Source organism: Acipenser ruthenus, chromosome 4, assembly GCF_902713425.1.
Source record: "Acipenser ruthenus chromosome 4, fAciRut3.2 maternal haplotype, whole genome shotgun sequence".
Taxonomy (NCBI): Eukaryota; Metazoa; Chordata; class Actinopteri; order Acipenseriformes; family Acipenseridae; genus Acipenser; species Acipenser ruthenus.
In genome coordinates, this window is record NC_081192.1 from 70,168,345 (window position 1) to 70,191,212 (window position 22,868).

General features: G+C 36.5%; 2 protein-coding genes across 3 annotated transcripts in view; one reads left to right on the forward strand and one right to left on the reverse strand.

Moving 5' to 3' along the window:
- trim71 (tripartite motif containing 71, E3 ubiquitin protein ligase) overlaps window positions 1-9,661 on the forward strand; it is a 30,990-nt gene extending 21,329 nt beyond the window's left edge. Inside the window, exons 3-4 of the mRNA XM_033999406.3 lie at window positions 4,767-4,901; window positions 6,836-9,661. Coding sequence (XP_033855297.1) covers window positions 4,767-4,901; window positions 6,836-8,287 — 1,587 coding nt within the window. The 3' untranslated portion in view covers window positions 8,288-9,661. The remainder of the gene's footprint in view (window positions 1-4,766; window positions 4,902-6,835) is intronic.
- Window positions 9,662-21,104: 11,443 nt separating this feature from the next.
- The window catches only part of cnot10 (CCR4-NOT transcription complex, subunit 10), a 37,314-nt gene continuing 35,550 nt past the window's right edge, over window positions 21,105-22,868 (reverse strand). For both annotated transcript variants that reach the window (XM_034000174.3, XM_034000172.3), the window contains exons 18-19: window positions 22,021-22,096; window positions 21,105-21,437 (exon numbers count right to left, since the gene is read on the reverse strand). In XM_034000174.3, coding sequence (XP_033856065.1) covers window positions 21,286-21,437; window positions 22,021-22,096 — 228 coding nt within the window. In that variant the 3' untranslated portion in view covers window positions 21,105-21,285. The remainder of the gene's footprint in view (window positions 21,438-22,020; window positions 22,097-22,868) is intronic.

Genomic DNA, 22,868 nt, shown 5'->3' on the forward strand with positions numbered 1-22,868 from the left:
AAAATAACACATTATTATCTAATGTATTCTTTTCAAGTAACTTATAAACAGTATTAAGAAAAAGAACCGTATTAAATAAATCATTTTTGAAGTTGAAATAAATATCCAGTTTCTGCCCACAAATCTGACTGTTACCGCCCTTTTGAAATGTCACCGATTTTAATATAGAGCTTTTATATATGTGACCACTAAAATCACAGCTGCTTATGTCAGAGAGTACAATGTATTATAGAGGGGTAAAATGCAACATTACCTTGAAGTAAATACTGTACAATCTTTAATGGTAATGTGGTAGGCATTATAAAAGAGCCTTCCATTTTAACTGCAATGTTACTTTGAACTACTGTACAACCAGGCCTGTGTTCTACAAGGTTCTTTATCGACTAGGCACATTTTTTTCAAGGCATCACACTGACTCTGCAAATTAACTCTGTTACTTATATTTTAACATTAAATTATTAAACTGTGAACATGTTACAGCTTCAATATAAAGCCATAGCAGAGCAGTACCGATCATTGATAGCGCCTTGTGTGAGATATAAATCCAGCGCCCGCATACAATTTTACATACAATTACCCATTTATACAGTTGGGTTTTTACTGGAGCAATCTAGGTAAAGTAACTTGCTCAAGGGTACAGCAGCAGTGTCCCCACCGGGGATTGAACCCACGACCCTCTGGTCAAGAGTCCAGAGCCCTAACCACTACTCCACACTGCTGTTCTTTATTTTATTGTATGCAATAAAATAAAGAACAGAAGGCTTTATATTATAGCCTAATAAAAACAGGTGTGTTGTACTGATATGATATTAAACAGCTTTCACTTTGTATTATAAGCTTTCACAATTATTTTCAACAAATTGAGAGATCTTGCTAGGAACGCAGGATCGATGGGGGAGGCAGTGCCTGTTGTGTGGTGGTGTTTAGTTTGTCAGTTTTGGAAGGAAAACAAAACAGGGTCAGCTATTGTACAAATTTTTACTTTGTTTATTTAAGAAATGTCATAACTGAATCATCACATGTTATGTGACAACATTCTTTAAAAAAAATAAAATGCAATTGCCATTTAAAAGCCAGTTGCCACATCAAATTCAGTTCCCGATGCTGCTTGTCAATTTCAGTAGGTTTTGTGATTTTTTTTTTTGCATTACGTTTTGTTAATCTGCTTTCGTGTATACACAGCATTTTTAAAGCAGAAATGGGATATTTGTCTCATTTTGTTTTGTTAAATTCAAGTTGGTCAGCATTTTAAAGCGGTGTATATATAGTAAAAAAGAGAATCAGCATTGCATAAATGTATCTATACACACTGTAAGTAGGAATTCAATTACGCAGTTTGACAACTTCAAGAATTACTACAAGAGTTTCCTAGCACTAATACAAAATGTTATTTTATGTGACTGTTGTAATAATAATTTTTTGTACAGCATAAATCACTGTCAAGTAGCTGATTTACAACTTCACTATCTTTTACTATCCATTGGTATTCATTTTTAGAAATAAATGCAGTGAGCAATATCATATGTCTGTAATTATAAAACAGTTTAAATACATGCCGGTGCAGGAGTGATGCAGTGTGTGAAAGAAGCAGACAGAGATAATTGTAATCCGGTTTGGAAATGTTTTATTTTGGAGATTCCAGGTCTGGCGACCAAACAATAATTCCCCGGCAATACATACCAATGTGTACAGCACAGGGTATATAACAAGAACAGACAGTCCCAAATAACAAACTATATCCGCCCCACAATAATACAAACACGGTCACCAGTCCTGGGTGCCTGCAGTAGTGCTCGTGGTGGGTGATACAGGTTTATATTTGTGACAATGGAGAAGTGTTGTCCGGTTTATTGCTGGCCCTTGGCGACAGCTCCGGAACTGTGTTAGCTGTCTAGTAACGTACAAGACAAGACAATTACAAACAAAACACAACACTCATGATTTCAGTTTCTGTATTATTTTCACTGTCCTTCTCGGTTCTACTCAAATTTAAACCAAAGCGAAGGAACAGATTACGATTCTCCGTCCCTTTTTATGTCGTCACACATGACCCTTTGGTAAACGAGTGCAACCGCCTCTCCAATCTGTGGCTCCCACGTCGTTTCCCTTCCGGGTCAATGCGTTCTTGCAACGGAGTCTCGCCTTCATCCAGACTGGCCGACTTCCTGACCCTAGGAAAGAACTGTCAGACCAGTCCATCCAAAGAACTCTGTTCTCGCTACTTAGCGCCCTCACAGGTCGGGAGGGAGATTTACAACCAAGAATCATTGTAGTTCTGTCACAATGCCTTGTTTCAGTAGTGTAAATTGGAATACATGCACTACTGTACACTATTTATGCGTTATTATGGAAATCTGTGTCTGCTGATCTGTGCACCCCTAGTAATTTTACCTTTTTATATCAGTGCCGATTCCGATATGCTACTGATTTATCGATACACACACACGCACATGCACACGCCCACACACACACACACACACACACACACACTATATATATATATATATATATAATCTCATAGAGGATGCTGAATGATTGTTCATGGCACTTGGTTTTTATTCGCCTTAGGAGGATGTCCCAGAAAACCATGAGTGGTTTATGTAAGAACATCCTCCTAAGGCAAATAAAAACCATGTGCCATGAACAATCTTTAAATATTCTGTTTATAACACAAGTATATATATTAAAATACATAGCAATAAAATGTGCACATTTTTATATTAAATCAATTAATTCAGGGATTATTTTATTTTATTTTTTTATGGCATATGTTTACTTTAATTTTCAAAAGTCTATGCTTCGACACATTTTGAAACCTGTTTATGGTCTCTTTGCAGTGGCACCCATGGGTTATTTCTTAGAGGCCCTGCAAAAACAAAGGAATTAGTTAATCCTTTTATTCCACTGAGCTAAACAACAAACCAAGCCCACAGTTCAGACTATCTTCAGTCACTCTGAAAGCAGGACCCCTGTTTATTATCTTGCAAACACACACTGGAGTTAAATAATGCAAATGGTTTAAGAGTAACAGAATTCCCTTTGAAAGGGTTTGCGAGCAGTAAATGTCTCATTATACGACCAAATCTAATTTGCAGGACTGCAGCGGCTCTGCTGTTCACTTGGCCGTTTTATTCAATTATTTGACCTTTGGCATTTGATCTAAGGCACTTGTTTTAAAATAAATACAAATAAAGTGCAATTCTGTCAGATCACCTTCCAGTATGTACATAGACTTTGTGTACTTAGAATGCAAATGCTGTTACTGTGGTCTGAAACCTTTTTTTTTTTTCTTTTCTTAAGTAGCAAAGGATATGAAGTATTGAAATTATATGATTACATTACATTATTAATGCAAACTAATAATGAAGATTTAGAATAAATAAATATTGCACCTTTTCCCTAAATTAGTAAAAAAAAAAATTATATATATATTTACAATTCTTCATTAAACAAACACACACACACACACACACACACACATACATTATATATATATATATATATATAATATATATATATATATATATATATATATATATATATATATATATATATATATATATATATATATATATATATATATATGAATGAATAAAAAAACAGCGTAATACATGTACTAATAGAATCTTTATTTCGTTTTTATTAGGCTCTAAGCTAAATTATTTTTCCAGGAAGACCAGATTTGTTACTATTTATGATACTGAAATTTGACCAAATTCATGCTCACCTAATGTTTCAAATAATCTCGGGGTAAATACTTTGTTTATTTAGTTGTTCTGGATCCCGGTCGATACACGCAACTTGCCATGCAGTTCTTGTTTTGCACGCATGTAATTTCACCGCAGGACTTCTTTTTATTATTCAGTTTTTTATTATTATTTTTATTGTTTATTAGTCTGAATTGAATCGCTGATATGCAGCTGTCACTCTTTGCTGGCTGACAACTGTGCACTGTTCCTAACAAAAAACACCATGGCAACAACAGTTGAGTACCCAGCTTCCTAGAATTCATGCAAAAAACTAATTAGCAGTTGCTTTAAGGCATTTCCTTTTAAAGGTTCTACATTTTAAAGCCCATTTTGTTTGTTATAGTGGCTCACTCAGTTTCGTCAGGCTTCAGCCTGCTTGTCTATTTTACTACTTGACTTTCCCAGGAGGGGATCTGTTCTTTGGACATTCCAAACACACATAAAAATGACTAAAACCTTATGATCAGAGACATTTCATTTTTGTTGACTCAACGATACTAACTGACCTTGCCTAACTCCTGGATTATGTGCAGAAGATACAGAAGGTTTGTTTTTCTCCAAGGTATGTGGCAACCACACATGGTGAAACAGCATGCTTCTGGGCTCTCACATTTTCTTATTAAAAAGGCAAAATGCTAGTTAAAGGGAGTTTCAGATTTCTGCATCAACCTGAACTAAATTACCTCATTATGTTCCTGATCTGTTAAACTTCAGAATCTACTTTTAATACTGTACCAATATGTTTTTTTTTACACCAGGTACCCATTAACTACAAAGGCAGCTAGTTTGACGTACCTCTACAAGACACTGCGTTATACCATTTAATGCTGTGCTGTCAAAAGTCGTCCAAGTCTGAATCTCTGCATCCAAATTGTAATTGAGAGTACATAGAGTTACAGCACATTGTTTCAGTTATTCTATTTTTAATATCCATAGTTTTGTACAGTTTTGTATTATATTACAAAACAAAATGTAATTTCTTAGCCATTAAGACAAGTTGTTTATCTTGTGTTTCAGCTGAGTATCGAGAAGGCCCAAGCTATAGCAGAACAGGTTGAGATAAAGGCCAAGGTTGTGCAAACCGAGGTGAAAGCTGTCACTTCGAGATATAAGAAGGCCCTGGAAGAACGAGAATGCGAGCTGCTCTGGAAGGTAAGAGCAACGAGGAACATGTTTTAATTCGGATTAAGAATTGCATAAGACTCTGGATACACACACACACACACACACACACACACACACATGTAGGCACAGTTTATTTCCCCCCTGCCATGCAGCTTAAAATGCACAGATACTGAGCAGGATTTACTACTGCAGAATGTTTAAATTTGTTTATATTCTCCTCATTTGTAACTCCTAAATTGCTGTATAGCCCATTCTATGCAGAGGAATTACATTTCACTTCACTGTATTGGCATTCAATAATAATAATAATATATAATAATAATAATAATAATAATATTTAAAATCTGTTCATTATAGCCTGTATAAATTGTTCTTTCTCTGGCTCGCAAATAGTTTGTTGCGGAATAAAAGTTCTAAGGGTTAATAAGTGGTGGAAAATTCTGTAGTCATTTGCCTAGCCTGTGTCAGGAAATGCAAGCTGTCTATTTAAACACCTTGGCAGTGTCAACTTCACAGGTGTACTGTGGTCCATTGCAAATGCAAACATGAAATTGTGTGTTCACATCAGAAAAAAATAAAACAAATTAATGAAACAAAACGCCTGCAATCACTTGATCTTGCTTATCCGAATATATGAGACACATGTATTCAGAATGGAAGATAAATATATGTACAGCTGGTAGCTGGATGCAGTTGTAAACACACTGTACAGTGGTAATTGGCAGTCAGGAGACGTGAGGGCTGATTTATGGCGAAAGCTTTCTTTTAATAATTCTGTCTGTTATATAAACACCAAGCCTCCAAAATACTGGAAATCTCATTAAAATCTTGTTTGTTATAATGCATGCCTTCATATGAACCGCAATGCAGAGCACCAATGGATAGTGTTACTGTGAGGGGGAGGACGTACCGTGGAACATGCTCCTTATTAAATTGTTCTTCGATTTCATGTTTCTGTACCCAGGTGTGCGTGTGCGTGTGCATAGACTGACCCTTAAGGCCAGACTGTTATGGCTTTATACACAGTTTACATTAGTTTAGTTCCTAAATGTGTTCTTTGATATTTGGTTCTGCCTTGTTACAGTGGATGACCAGGTGAAAAACAATTTAAAATATGTTTTAAAAAAAACCAAAACATAATAATAATAATAATAATAATAATAATAATAATAATAATAATTGACATATTCATCATATCACTTACTCTATTTCTAATTGAAACCAGTTTTCAAAGATGGCTGTTAATGCCAATGTTCAGTGCCTAAAATGTATTTATGGAGTTCTTTGTTACAGTGTGTTAAAGGTCTAAGGTAAGGATTAATTGTCCACAAGATAATAGTTTCCTCACTGGAGGGTTTGTAACACCACCCATTTTAAATTGGTTGTTAGCATAGAAAGGATAGATCCACTGCTTAATTGGATAATCAGGGGACTTTGCCTTAATGGTTTTAAATGTCAAGAGCAGGACTTTGAATTGTATTTGATACTCAACAGGCAGCCATTAAAGTGAACTTTTACCCTTTCACTCTTTAGAAAAAGTTTTCCCTCAAAGTGACAGCTGAGTGCCACTGGGAAGGTTCTTAGTAGTAAAAGAGGTTAAGTTGGTAATACATGGCTTTTTTTTTTTTTTAACAAATCTTGAAGCTTTGGTAGGATCAACAGAAGTTAAATCTACCTGGTTAAATCTACAGGTTATAAATTAAGCAAGATGCTGCGTCTTGAGTACAATATGAAACATATATTAATATTAATAGTTATCAATTGAAAGGAAGATTTCCCCATAATAATGTTAGCATGTTTCCACTTCAATGATTGGTCATCATATTGTAGCAAACCACATACTGACGACTAACAAGTCTATGGTGTTTCCAACTGGTGACCTTGCTAATAAGGTTTTTTTGGGGGCTGACATGGTTGTGCCTCATTTTAATCTGATCGGCATGCTCTCTTTTTTTGCCCAGGTGGAGAAGATTCGCCAGGTGAAAGCCAAGTCTCTCTACCTGCAGGTGGAGAAGCTGCACCAGAACCTCAACAAGCTGGACAGCACCATCAATGTGGTTCAGCAGGTGATAGAGGAGGGCAGGAACATGGACGTCCTGCTGGCCCGGGAGCGTATGCTGACCCAGATCCAGGAGCTCAAGGCCCTGCGGGGTGTCCTGCAGCCACAGGAGGATGACCGCATCATGTTTACCCCACCTGATCAGGCCCTCTTCATTGCACTCAAGTCAATGGGGCTGATCAGCAGCGGCGCCTTCGCCCCAGTAACCAAAGCAACTGGTGAGGGCTTAAAGAGGGCTCTACAGGGCAAGATGGCGTCCTTCACGGTGGTGGGCTATGATCACGATGGCGAGCCCAGACTCTCTGGTGGTGATGTCATCTCTGCAGTGGCCATGGGCCCAGACGGCAACCTGTTTGGGGCAGAGGTAACTGACCATCAGAGCGGCACCTACACTGTCAACTACCTGCCCAAGCTAGAGGGCGAGCACCTTATCTCGGTTCTCATTTGCAACCAGCACATCGAGGGCAGCCCATTCAAGGTGCTGGTCAAATCAGGTCGCAGCTATGTGGTGGTGGGGCTGCCGATGGCCTCATTTGGAGGCGAGGGAGACGGAGATGGCAAGCTGTGCCGGCCCTGGGGTATCTGTGTAGACAAGGAGGGTTACATTGTGGTGGCCGATCGCAGCAACAACCGCGTTCAGATCTTCAAGCCCTGTGGTGCCTTCCATCACAAGTTTGGGACCCTGGGCTCGAGAGCTGGCCAGTTTGACCGACCTGCTGGCGTGGCCTGCGACAACCAAAGGAGAATTATTGTGGCTGACAAGGACAATCACCGCATTCAGGTCTTCACATTTGAGGGACAGTTTCTCCTCAAATTTGGGGAGAAGGGCACCAAGAATGGGCAGTTCAACTACCCCTGGGATGTTGCTGTCAACCCTGAAGGCAAGATCCTTGTCTCTGACACCCGCAACCACCGCATCCAGCTGTTCGGGCCTGATGGAGCCTTCCTGAATAAGTACGGCTTTGAGGGTGCCCTCTGGAAGCACTTTGACTCTCCTAGGGGAGTGGCTTTCAACCACGAGGGCCATCTAGTGGTGACAGACTTCAACAATCACCGGCTGCTTGTCATCAGGCCCGACTGCCAGTCTGCCCGCTTTCTAGGTTCAGAGGGCACGGGCAACGGGCAGTTCCTGCGGCCGCAGGGGGTGGCTGTGGACCAGGAGGGGCGCATTGTAGTTGCTGACTCCCGTAACCACAGGGTCCAGGTCTTCGAACCCAATGGCAACTTCTTATGCAAGTTCGGGAATCAGGGTAATGGCTTCGGGCAGATGGACCGCCCATCGGGTATAGCCATTACTCCTGATGGAATGATTGTGGTTGTCGACTTTGGAAACAATCGAATCCTAGTGTTCTGAAAACCTCTTTCTGTTTTGTAATGTAAAAAAAAGGAGAGAAAAAAGAGATTTTAAGATACACAGCGTTGTTTGATGGGGGCAGTCATTTAAGCAAGGGTTGCTGTAGGTTTAAACTGGTGTTCCACTGAGGGATATGGCACTCCATCAGTCTGAACAACTGATGATTTTGTTGATGTTCTCTATAGCAGTTGAATGTGTGTATTGAGTTGGGGGATTTTATCTCGGAGAACAGTTGACTAGAAGCAGTCAGTAGGTCAAATGATTTTAATAAAGCAGAATAGAGTGGTTTTGGACCTATTTGTCACATATAGACCCTCTGGTTATAGCTGCTAGAAACATAAAATTAAATTTAATTTGAGAATATACTTTTACTCTCCAGCCTAAATCACAGCATAATATGAAGATGTGCTTCTATTATCAGGTATATACAAAAGCAGCTGCGAGAATCTTTCCAAACTGCTTAGCTGCTGGAGCACCATCCTCTGTAGTCTTGACTGGCCTTGCCCTTCACGTATATCTTAAACTCCCTTTTGCTAATCATCTCAGGGAATTTCATTGCATTCTTAGAATATTTTACACTCTGCATCATACCTACCTCATCTTGTTCACATATGAATGTACTTGTGTTTTGTTGTGCAGAGATTTTAGTCCGTAAAGATTTATAAGAAAAAAATGTCTACCTCAATGTTTCTTTTTTTTGAGAGAGAAAAAAAGAAACAAAGTGCTGTTTATATTTGCACAGCTTGCACACATTTTCTAAAGTTACTGTGCACATTAAGCAATTGAAAATACTCAGTGTTGTTGAGACAATGTTCAGATACATAAATTACATGTTAATGGTAGCAAGTGTGGAGACATTTCGATTAATCTGTTTTTGGTTTTGCTTTTTGTAAGCTTGTTTACTACCAAAAGATGATAACCCTCTTGCTTACTGTGGTAAGTCAGCTTCATACTTTAGTGAGGTAAAACCAAATCTCCCGAAACTTTCAGACTTTCATCACAGTCTGTTCTGTGACTTGCAAACAAGAAAAGAAACGCCTTTGGCTTTTTTAAAATATTATGCCAGAAATAAGATCGATAGTTCCCACTGGTGTAAGCTGGACTGAATACCTTGTGAAACTTGGTTGGCAGCTGAGAAGTAATACTAGCATAAGAGAGCGTGTACATGCAGGCTGATTCAAAATAGATAAAAAAAAAAAAAGATTTGTGTGCAAAGAGAAAAAGAACTGGATTAATATTGGTGGTTGGGGGCATTAATAATGAATTTAATTAATGTGACAACGTTGTCATATATGCAGTGTTTGCAAATACCCCCACACTTTGTGACCTTGTTTAGTGTGTGTGTGTGTGTGTGTATATGTATATATATATATATATATATATATATATATATATATATATATATATATATATATATATTGTGTGTGTGTGTTTGTTTAATGAAGAATTGTGGAATAGGAAGCCACATGTCAGAGGCAAAGAACATATCTAAAACCCTGGCTTTCCTGCCATGTTATTTTGCAAATACTTTTTTTTTTTGGAGGACCTGCCAAATTAAAAAAATAAGTAAATGGAAAAGAATCAAAATTTGGTGTAACATACAATATATTTGTCTTGGGTTCCTTTATGGGCCATAGCCTTACTTTTATTTTCCCTTATGTTGGTAGTGGATAAGGCAGGCTGTAATATTTAGAGGGGAAAGCTTTAATTCAAAGTATAGGTTGTTGTTGAGGCTGGCATGAATGGGTTTCAAAGACTAGACTGAAAATTCATGGTTGATTACGTACCTTAAGAATATTGTAGATTTTTCTCTTTTTCTTTTTTTTTTTAAAAGGTGCGCTTTCTGTTCACAAGCTTAGGATGAAATCCATAAATTCTGTGGATTTCAGTTGATATTTGTAAATGATCTTGTGATGTAGGTGGCCCTTGCTGCTGGACCTGTCTTTTTAATATGCAGATCTATATCTTATCTAGGAAGGGGACAGAACGGAGCATTAGAACTTAGCACAACATGCCCCTTGTATGGCACATTATTATTATTATTATTATTATTATTATTATTATTATTATTATTATTATTATTATATATTTTTTTAAGCTGTCTGGGATTTCTGATAATCTTATTTGAAAACCCCATTTTCCACTGCCATTTACAACCTGTTGGTGCTAAGCACTGTCACAGGACAAGGTTTAAACAAAATATATTGATGTATTGAGCACTCTCATCCCTCAGCTTCTAAAGAAACCAAAGATTAAAACAAGTTTTCAGGCTAATTTGAATGTGATTATGGCTAAGATTATCCACCTTAAAGACCGTATTCATAAGAAATGTTGTAGAGAAATTAAGCATTCAAAGCATGGTTATTTTAGTGTTCGTTAAAAGCATTAAAAAATATTAAGGATCAATGCCACAAGCTAGGTATGTCAACTACTAAGGAGCACTGCTGGTTGAATTGCTGCCTGGAGTTAAATTACTTTAGAAGTACACTGGGCTCTTACAAACCTAGGTAAGCAGTATAAATCCAAATAATGTTTGTTCGCTGTGCATTGCCACTTTAGACAGAAGTATAAGTGCCCAGTTTCTCCAATTGAACACCGTATAAATCATATATGATTAAACACTAGAAAACACACTAAAAGGACTTGCTTTGATTGATTTGAGGTGTTTACTTTTTTTTTTTTAAAACCATGATTCACAAAAGGGCCCTATTTTAATGATATAAACAAAGGTATTTAGATTAGACACTGCTTCTATTAAATAGAACCGACCCCCATGTCAACTAAACCTTTTTTACCCAGAAGGTACAACATTAATTAGCATTTGTTTAATGGTGTTTGTAAAGTGGTATATTTAACATTACCATGCAAGCTATTATTCCTTAAAATATAGGTAGGCACTGCCAAATATTTACATTTATTAGTTGAGGAAGGTTCAGGAATATTCTTGCAGTCTAGATTAAAATCTGTGAAAATAGAGAATCAATCCCTAAACTCTTGTCCACCCACCCCCAGCTTCATGTGTGATGTCTGACTGCATTCCTGCTCCCCACTTAGTTTTCAAAGTGGTAATATAGATTGTATTTGTTTAGTTTCAGTAAAGGGCAAGTATTTCCTGACTAGCCTACTGTCGAGTCAAATCTTGTTCAACAACCCATTTTATGAGCAAAGTTCCTCAGTGAGTTGACACCCTTGGTGAGAGTGCCATTTGTAAGTCTTTGTATACCCTTATTATGTTTAGGCCAGTCAAACAGCAGCCGAATGGGGAAAACGCGAAGCAAAATCTTGCTAATAAAAAACACAGGCAAATCTTCTAATCTAAAGACGGTTGCCCATCTTGGCTAAGTGTTATTCCTCAATAAAACTTTGTAATCTTCGTAACTCACTGAAAGGCACTGTATCCTCTGTTGAGGCCTGCTATGGTTTCAATTTAAATGTCAGCCAATCGCTTCATGTCTGCATTCCAATATGATTTGATTCAGTTTAATGATTCAGTTCAGTTTTTTTTAAAAAGAAAAAGCTTTTTTGAAACATAACTCCACCAGACATTCCATAAAAATCAACCTATGGGATTGTCTTCATAAGATACCTCCAGTGTCTCCTCCTGAATGGTCTTGTTTCTGACACAGCACACTGGTTCCTTTTTAAAACTAATTTAAAAAATGCAAAACATCTGTGCAAAGCCTGCTGCTGTAGATTATGTATGCTTTTTTGAAATTTTAGTGTTGCTAGGTTTTTGGACCAAGATCTGTCTACAAATGGTTAGGAGTAAATACAATAAACACCACATCAACTTCAAAACACACAAAGTTTCAAACCAGCTTGCCTTTCAGAGAGGATACAGTCCCGTTGGTAAACACTTGTAAAGTCAACCGTTTTGATTGTGCCTTTAAGTTTATCAGGAAAATTGATCAGCACCGGTCTGAAAGTTGTGCCAAAAAGAACCCAATGAAAATCATGGGTTCCAGATAGACAACAGGGATTTATAGTGCTGTGTTTAGGAAGGACGGTGTGTGAATTAAGTTTAACAAACAAACAAGAAACACTGGTATTTATAAAGCAATTTATCACATAACGTATACAACAGTATAGTCAAGACACTAATCACATTTATTTTCTTCATCATGTGAACTTTCTACCTCATTTGCAAGCTTTTCACTTTAGTGCGACTAACCTTCACCTCAATATAATGATAGAAACTAGATTACAAAAAAGTATCAGCTTTACTAAAAGATTTGAAAAATCTTTTTAGAAAGTTACTGGCACGTTTTGAAAAGGGTAAGGCTGCTGCTTTGTTTAGGTTTGAACAAACCATGTCAACAAATGTGATCTTTTGTTTTCAGTATTAAGTGTAACTTCACTGTGCTAACATCTTTGTAACTGTTTAAGTTTGAGTTCTATCTCTGTGTAAGATCTGTAGGTCTTTACTCTAAAAGAGATTTTTTTTTCTTTAAATTTGTGCATGCTTTAAAAAGTTGTAGAAAAGAACTGTCTTTTGAAATTGGTATTAAAAATAATGCTTTACCAAAATATTGTTTGACAGGAAGCAGTGGGTGACTGAGATTGTAACAATTTTTTTTTTTTTTAAAAGCTTACAACCCAGTCAAGCTGATATTGCAGGTAATTTTATGAAGCTGAAAAATATAGTATGCTTTATTAACTGCAGCGGGATTCTGTTTGGTGATCACATCCCCATATTTGTGGGTGCTCTCCACTTTGTTTAATTTAGTCCACCAAAGACTGACAAAGTATCCTCATGCTTTCTATTCACAGAGCACACTCCTGTGTACTGCGGTTAATTGAGGTGATGATTATTCCATGTCTGCACATTCAACAGCAGTGATCTGTTTCCATGTTGGTGTATGTAAAATGTGTTTTGTAGCATAAATTGATATTTTTGGTGCACACATTTTGGTTCAATATGTTGGATGCATCAATGCTGAAATACATTTTGGATGGATAGCACTGTATAAAAGGAAGTCACGGTCAAAAGGAAGTCATTAATTTATTTTCTCCTTGGCCAAAGTGGGTGACAAACTGGACCAAAGATGAAATGAGCTTGATTCCCCCCACTCCCCCATAGCCAAATTATCACAGCTGATCTCCCTATCCCCTATTCATTGTAAAGCTTTTTAAATAACTGAATGCTCTTGTTAAACAAGAATTACTAGACAGTGATGAAGAGGGAGATTATGTGTATGTGTGTGTGTGTATGTGTGTATATATATATATATATATATATATATATATATATATATATATATATATATATATATATATATATATATATATATATATATATATATATATATATATATAATTATAGTTTAAGTAAACCAACTGGAAATTATGGAAAGTATAAATGGGGTGTCTGATTTGGCATAGCTGGGTATTACTGTGCTATATCTTGATTGGGTTACTGATTTACTGTTGTACTGGTTTACTAGCCAGTTTTCCATCTTTTTGCTTTACCTCTTACGGTTAAATGTGTACCAGTTCTTAAGTTCATGGTCTTAGACCTCTTTTATGATTGTATAATCTTAAAAAAAATTAAAAAATTAAAAAAATAAAATAAAAAATAACCTCAGGTAGATTTCCAGAGCTCCTTGTCCTCGGAGCTTTCTTAACTTAAATAGTATGTGTCTTGTAGTGAATTAGAAACTGTTTTTGTTGAAACCTCAGAACTAGTATCTGATTTGTGCATATTTGATCTGTGTATGAAAATATTGTTGCTTACTTGAAATTCTGTGGTATTACTCTTGACTTAGTGTTGATTTTTCATTCATCAAAAAAGAAAACATACACCAAAACCTGAAAGTTTCATGGCAACCCTTTTATTATAAGTTTTTGATAAACATTAAGCACACCAAGGGGCTATGAATAGAGGAATGTGGGTGTAGTCTGTCATACCTGTATTAAGACAGGATTTTCCTCCATTGAAGGAAAAGCCATATGCTCTAGATGTCCCTTCTCTAAGCAAACAAGCTCAAACAAATTGAAAAGTCAGTTGACTTGTTACTCTAGTTTGACTGTGTTGGTTCTCCAAACAGGATTTCTTAAGGCGCTCCATTGGTTTCTTGGTTTCTTCTGCTACCACATGCACCACTTTCAGATCAATCTGTTTTTTAATTGAACTTGTGACTAGGGTTTAAACCCATGCTTACAAGCAGTGAATCCATTAGCCAAGCAGTCTTACTGCACTTCTGCACATGGGGCAGTAGGGGTGGTTATCTTTCCCAAGAACCATTCATTAAACCAAACATGACAACAAAAATAACAAAATGTTTATTGGAAACCAATCAATTTTCTACACAATTGGGTGGCGCTGTATTTGAGAACTGATCTCTGTGTAATTGCCGTCTATTTGATGACCCAGTTTACCAGCTGAGGAGACACAATTGCCAAAAAAGAATTCCTTTTGTGATTCATAAGCACAGAAGCATTTGGCTAGGGAGGTCTGTAATGGTGCCTTGCATTTTATATTATGTTTACAAGTGCAGGGGTCCCTGCAGACCAATCTAGCAAGGCTTAGAAATACCTGTGAAAATCCAACTTTCTAATTGAGTTTTCAGGTGTAACATTCCAGCTGCAAAGTTCTGAATAGAATGAAGAAGGTAGATATATTTCTCAGAAATTCACAGCTCCCCTACCAAAGATGATTTGCTTGTATTATAACCACTAGAAATGTACTGTATCTAACAGCTGTAATGACCAAACCATGCCTTTTTTAGGGGTATGCTTTTGAGTATACTAAATATTGTATACACACATGTTCTGACACAAATACTGGCACCGCAGAGCAATGCATGACAGGATACTATCCTCTTCCCTCTTTCCTAGGGGGTGTGTTATATTAAAAGAAAACCCACTGAATGTATTTTAATTGCAATCCATGGAGAAAGGCTGTTTTGTGTAACAAGCTGCCCTTGGATGGATGGCTGCCAGTACCCAGTGCTTTATTTCCCTGTGGATGCAGCCTAGCTCTGAGATTGGGGTCTGTGTGGATTTCTCTAAGATTACCGACCCATACACTCCCTGTTCTCAGGGCTGATTTCAGATGTTGTTCATGTGATGCCGTCCATCTAAACAAGGCCAAGGGGATGATATGTCGGTTGCCTGCAGCTTTTAAACAAATGTGTTGTCTTTATGGACTTTAAATATTTCCTATGCAGTTTGATTTTACTTTTTGTTTACACTTAAATAAACTTGTCTTTCTTGGACTACAGATTGATGTTGTTATCTTTTATTATATTACACCTACACTTTCCATTAAGCCAACCTCCATTTATAACGTAAAAGAAAATAGAATTTGTGTATATTCAAGATGAAAAAGACTTACCAACGGCAAAAAAAAAAAGTGCATTAATTAGCTTCTAGGAAGTACAGTATAAAATATTCTGAGAACACTTCAGCCTGTCTACTACATCTTGTTTTCAATAAATTTATAAAAACATGTCCATGCAATCAAATATTTCAAAAAATATGTTTAATCATTTTCAGAAAGCATATTAGTAAAAATAACAGTATGTACTGTAATACACATTGGGAATACAACATGGAAAAAGGTAAATTAAAAAAAAAAACATTTAAAAAATGAATTATTCTATTGTACTTTCTCCAAGAAATACAAAAAAAAATGTTTTACTTAACTGTGGAGGACCTCAAACAAGTTGCACATTCATACTGACAAATATGCTGGAAATATAAATGTATGCAGTTTTGTGATAAACATTATAAGGAAATTGGTGCATAATGTTGATCCATTGTTTTGTTTTCTATTCATTTTCACTGATTCAATGAATTGTGGCCATTTCACAATTAAAATATACAAATACTTTATTTAGAGTAAATGTTCATGGTACCCTCCAATAAGTCCCAGAACTCACTGGAAAAGTTTCAAAACGGAGCTGCCTCTGGTAAGATTCTAGAAGTTTCAAGGATTAGAAGTGGCACTGGCTTCACTTTGTGTATGTGTGGTCTTGACATCTCAAGAGCTGCCAACTACTTTCCCAGGAATGTGTCTCTTTTTCTCATGCAAAAAAATCCCCAGCTCATTGTGTGTCAAGCTGTCCCACCAGCTCGGGGGGTCACAGTGGCAGATTAAACTACCCTATTTTCTGGCCTGTTTAGTAGAACATTCTCTAAATGTGTGCTAAAGGTTATACATAGTTGCATGATCTTCCAGCTTCTAGCCCATATTATATCTGGTTGGGGAAGTTTAAGGGAAAAAGATAACAGCATGTAATGCAAGCGGCTTCAACACCAGCATATACTGGTATTTCAGAACACTTAGACATAGACATGGACATGGACATGGACATGGACATGGTATATTTTATTGTTCTAAACAGGGATGTAATAAATAGTGCCACCTTTGAATTATTCTTTTAAGACCCATTTAATAACACCACTAAATGCAGCATAAATAGGTCTGGTAGTCATTCTCATTTTGACCCACCATTGTTTAGAATATTACAATAAACTCAAACATATTTAGGAGCATTTGTATTAATCTTTGTCAGTTTTTATGATAAGTTTATCCAAGCATAAAAAAAGAATCCAGGACAAACTCTACTTCTGCATAAAGAACAAAGATTGTGTCTCTTCTTTTTCCTGCTGTCCTGAGGCAAGTTGCTAATTCAACAAGAGATGATTCATCAACACTACATTACAAGACAGGGAATATAACAAGCCCAGAACCTCTAAGACAGTTTGCCCCCTCATTATTACTCTCTCTGACTTAGATAAGTATTCACCCCTTTGCTATTACACTCCTAAATAAACTCAGGTGCAACCAATTGCCTTCAGAATTCACACAAGTTAAATGGAGTCCATCTGTGTGCAATACAAGTTCACATGATTTCAGATTAATACACCTGTCACTGTAAGGTCCCACAGTTGGGTAGTGCATTCAAAGCAAAGATACTACCATGAAGACCAAGGAGCTTTCAAAACAACTCTGGGATAAAGTTGTGGAAAGGCACAGATCAGGGGAGGGATATAAAAAGATTTCATAGGCACTGAATATCCATCCCTTGGAGCACAGTCAAGTCGATCATTAAGAAGTGGAAGGTATACGGCACCACCCAGAATCTGCTTAGAGCAGGCCGTCCTCCCAAACCGAGTAACTGGGTAAGAAGGGCATCGGTCAGAGATGCCACCAAGAGGCCAATGACAACTCTGAAAGACCTACAGCGTTCCATGGCTGAGATGGGAGAAACTGTCCATGTGTCAACAATAGCTGAGGTACTCCACAAATCTGGCCTGTATGGAAGAGTTGCAAGAAAGAAGCCATTTCTGAAAATAGCCCAGGTAAAATCCTGCCTGGAATTTGCAAAAAGATGCGGCAAAAGACTCTGTGGTCTGATGAAACAAAAACTGAACCATTTGACCTAAATGGAAAGCGTTATATCTGGTGCAAACCCAACACAGCACATCACCCAGGTAACACCATCCCTACTGTGAAGCATGGTGATGGCAGCATCATGCTATGGGGATGCTGTTCATCGGCAGGGACTGGGAAGCTTGTCAGGGTAGAGGGCAAAATGGACGGAGCTAAATACAGGCAAATCCTTAAGGAAAACCTGCTTCAGTCTGCAAAAGACCTGACTGGGATGGAGATTCACCTTTCAGCAGGACAATGACCTCAAGCACACAGCCAAAGCGACACTGGAATGGCTTAAGAACAAGAAAGTGAATGTCCTAGTGGCCCAGTCAAAGCCCGGACTTGAATCCGAATGAGAATCTGTGGCAAGACTTGAAGATTGCTGTCCACCAACGATCCCCATCCAACTTGACAGAGCTTGAACAATTTTGCCAAGAAGAATGGGCGAATATTGCATTATCCAGATGTGCAAACCTGGTAGAGTCACCCCAAAAGACGCACAGCTGTGCTGCCAAAGGTGGTTCTACCAAGTATTGACTTAGGGGGGTGAATACTTATCTAACCAAGATATTTCAGTTTTTTTGTTTATTTTTCATTAACTCTTGTTTCACAATAAAAATTCTCTTGCCTCCTCAAAATGTTGAGTAGGTTGTGTAAATCAAAGGAAAACAAATCCCATTTAAATGCATCAAGATTTTCAAAGTGTAAAAACATCCAAGGGGGTGAATACTTCGTATAGGCACTGTAGATTTCTACCAAGCACAGTGACATTATCTCTTCTGTAATGGCTGGTCCACCATGGGGGTATATGGACAGGTATTATCCTACATACTAAAAGAAACAAAACTATTTTGCAATGTTTGAACTAGAAGTCTTTTAGTAATACAGATGTACCCTGCTGGAATAGCTGTTGTGTTGCTTTCATTAAGAATTGCACAACTGTCATGGGTTGCCATGGTAAACATACATTTCACAATCAGACAATCATCAAAAAATTGTTATGCTTTAATATTTACATTTCAACAATCGGTTTAGGTCACTTATTATTGTGGGAACTGCTGTCTGTTCTGACAGTGATTATTTAGTCAGTTGGTAGTGGTTTTCATCTCATACATTTTGAAGGGAGCTATAAAATGTATTTATGTTTATTAAGTTCTGTATTTATTAATGTATGTTTGTTTATCTGATCTGTATAACCCCTATTTAATAACACTTTTTCATAGGCTGTGTGTGAATGGGGTTATGCACACACATTGAATATCCTAGAAAATATAAAGTGGCATTTGAGAAGTCCTATCTACTGTATACTTACAGCGCAGTTCAATGTACTCCATTGCTGGAAAGAAACATTGATTGGAATTCTTCCTTCTTTGCCAGGCTAATTAAATCTAAATGTTGCTCTACATTCACTTCATTTTTACATGAACTTAAAGCTTTTCCCCTCCAGCTCAAAAGATAAATACAAGATAAATACCCTTTGTGCGCAGATAGCAAACTCTTACATAAATATAATCTGCTTATAGAATGCCATTTTAATATTGACAACTTTTGTGTCACCCATTTCAAGCAGGTAAATATTAAAAATCAAATATGTACATTAGCATATTGTCCTGCACTTTGGAAATTAGGTACAGTATTTAAAAGCACGTACACTTACTGCCTACACAATTGGGATTAACTTTTATTCACAGCAGAGCCTAAGGCTGTAACTGATGCTCCTGTTGGTGTTGCTTATATGCATTCTCTTATATGAATTGACAAACATGTTCTTACAGTGTGTCATATGCATTCACATACTTTTTATTCTAATAGGCCAATTAAAATGGCAGACAAAGGAGTACTACAGCTTGTTACTGAACTTGTAATCTGTGTCAAAGCTTAACTAATGTCCTGGGAGCTCCACCCACCACCCCGAGAAAAATGCCCAAATCTAAACATTTTACATACATTTTTATTGACTAATATACATTACAGATCTCTCTCAAACAAGATATTAAAACTTTATTGTTTTTAGTTCACATTCCCTACATGACCTTAAACAGCCCTTCCCCACATAGAACAAATTGCATTTTAATATTAATTATAAAATACTTATTGCCTGGGAATGATTTCTCCTGTTCAAATAGTTTCATACATTCAAACACTAAATCACACATTTAAATGTAGAACATTTAAATGTAGATTATATATATATATATATATATATATATATACACACACTATATATATACACACACTATATATATATATATATATATATATATATATATATATATATATATATATATATATATATATAGCTACTTAGTAGTTTCTTAGAAGTTCTAAATGGTTTAAGACTCGTCAGAACCTATTTCAATCAATAACTGAACACTGAAGAAAAGACCTTAGGTAAACCTGGTGGCTGATCATAGACTGCATTATGGGCAACAATAGACACAACCGATAGATGGTCTTTTAATGAAAAACAGCAACATAATCATCTTATCCAAGAAATTACTTAACTTAGTAAAAGATATAGAATGAACAGTATGTAAATTACATTTTACTATAAAATATGTTTTATATTTACATTTTATATAAAAGTTAACTTATTTTATCTAAAATTGCAATACTTTAACAACACATTGTTAAGTTGTTTCTGCAATGTGGTTAGAATTTTGTAATGAGTTATTAACTTGGTAAATGATAAGCAACCAGAACATTAACTACTGCAAAACACGCCATGCAAATCAGTAAGTGACAGAAGCCTTAATAAAGATTTAGTTAAGTAATTACCTGTTATTTGTACAGCATGCTTCATGACTAAGCATACTGTGTAATAGCTGAATCTACAGTTACAAAACCATCAAATCAAACTGCTCTGAAGAGGGCCCTTCTCAGTGTTTTTCACTGGCTTATTAGATATTTATTATTTTAGGTAATTTTAGGTAGGCTTATATTCTCTCTCTCTATATATATATATATACACACACACACACACATCACAACAATAAATGACAATTCATACAGTATTCCCCAAATTATTATGGCTACCCAGGTTGAGATTTTTTATTTTTTATTTTCATTATTCACCAACTACCTTTAAATTCCAGTGCTATGTGACTGCAATTCACCATTTAGTCCACAATTGCCTCTATAACCACCAAACGCTTTGTTGTATTAAGAAAAAAAAGCAAAAATTACAGCTTTACTTGTGTTGGGACCTTTAAAAGGGGTGTCCCAATCTTAAGTGTTTTGTCTTGCATTGTTATGTATAATGAGAACAGCTTCCAAAAGGATGGTACAAAAGTAAGAATATCCCCACAGAGGCTAAGGAGGCATAACACTGCTCATCTACAAGTAGGCATACACAGGGGTAGAAAGACCCCTATTCCAAAATTCTAACTAAATACTGTAGAGGAAAGCAGCACTTAGACCTGGTTGATTTTCAGGCTCATTCATTTATTTTACCACTTTTTTATTATTTTTTTTTATTTTACTTTTGTAATGAAATAAAATAAAAATGTATAACGGAGTAGGACCTAGTTGGTTGAAGGTGCTATTTTTGGCTTAGAACAAACAGATGGGAGAAGTGTTGTGTTTCTAAGTGGGGCGGGCTCTGTCTCTTCCTTCCTCACTTGCGCTGCACTGTGGTGAAAGCAGGCATTTGAATAGGCTGGATGGGCTGGATCACTGCTGGTTTCTTCCGTACATCAGGAGACAGGGTTTTGATGGAGGGAAGTAGCTGATTTCTTTTTATAATCTGCAGAGCCAGCTGTGTGTTTCCTGAAGAACAACAAAGATGGTTAGGGTAAATATTCACTTTTAGTTGTTCTACATTTGAATTGCAGAGATGCTCGTCTCATTGAATGATAATCACTGTATGAGAACTACAGCACAGCTGCTATTTTTTTTACTCTATCCCCAATGCAAGGTGTCAACCATCCTCCCTTAATTCTAGCTTTGAACAGCTGCCCTCTACAGGGAAAAAGATGCACTGAAGCTACAGTGTTTAATAAATCAAGACTCTAATTGAGGTCCTTTTGTGTTGTGGATAATGGTTCTATAGTGTATGTTCAGAAAATGCAAAGCTTATTAAAATGGTGACCAAAGGGTGATGTATGCATGTGTGTCTTCTTCACAGAGAGGTCTGTTGAAAAAGTTAATTTTCCATACAATTTTTTTTTTTTTTTTAACTCAAGTGAGCTGTTGGTATTTTAAAAACATTAAGCATTTATTAACACATAACTGATGTATACCCAAGGTAGCAGGAATGTTCTAAGCAAGCAAAATGGTATTTAAAAAAAAAAAAAAAAAAAAAAAAAAAAAATCTAGTTTTAAAAGGGAATTCCCCAACACAGTGATTTACCATTCTGTAGTTCAAGGTAAACTGCCAGCAGAATTGCCTCGGGTGGAATCTCTTTTGTCTGAACCATCGAAGCAGCCTGTTCCATAACACACATGTAAAACAGATTTAAATTCCTTACAAAATCATTTAAAACTGTCGTCAATAAAATTTCAAAACAGGAATGATCTTGTATTCTTAGTTAACTGAATAATGCTAAACCAACCAACCATTCCTAGGCAGTACACACAGATAAATCACAAAATATTAAATATTGCAGACAAAAAAGTGAGAGATAGAACAGAACATCTACTTATTCAATTAGATGTACTTCTATGGCTTCTGTTTCAGATGACCTAAAGTTTAGTTATATAGGTTGAAGGTGCACAGCTTAAAAGCTTTAACATTTTCAAAAGTGTCATGTTAAACAAACACAATAATAAAAACGCAAGTAAACTACGTGAAAGTATTATTATTAGTCTTGAAAGCTAACGACTAATTTTGGTTTAGTTAGTCCAATAAAAGGCATCACATCTCCTTTCCTGAGAACAAGCAAATATAAAATATGACAATGAAAAATTGATAAAATGTCACGTGTAAATTCCAGAGCAATGCATTCTTATATTATGTTCTATGTTATGTAATTTATATTAATACCAGTAGCTCTACAAGGTAGAGGTCTTCATGGGTCTGGGTGTACCAAAGGACCAGAGACCTTAGGTCTATTCAATTAATGTTAACATCTTACAGTGTTTTGCACACCGATGAATTTTGCATTGTTTTGAGATGTGCCCATGTGTGTCCTAGCATCAAGTGCTGCTAGTGAGGCTGCTTTTAGTATTGCCAGTTGTACACTAGAGACCGCACGTTTC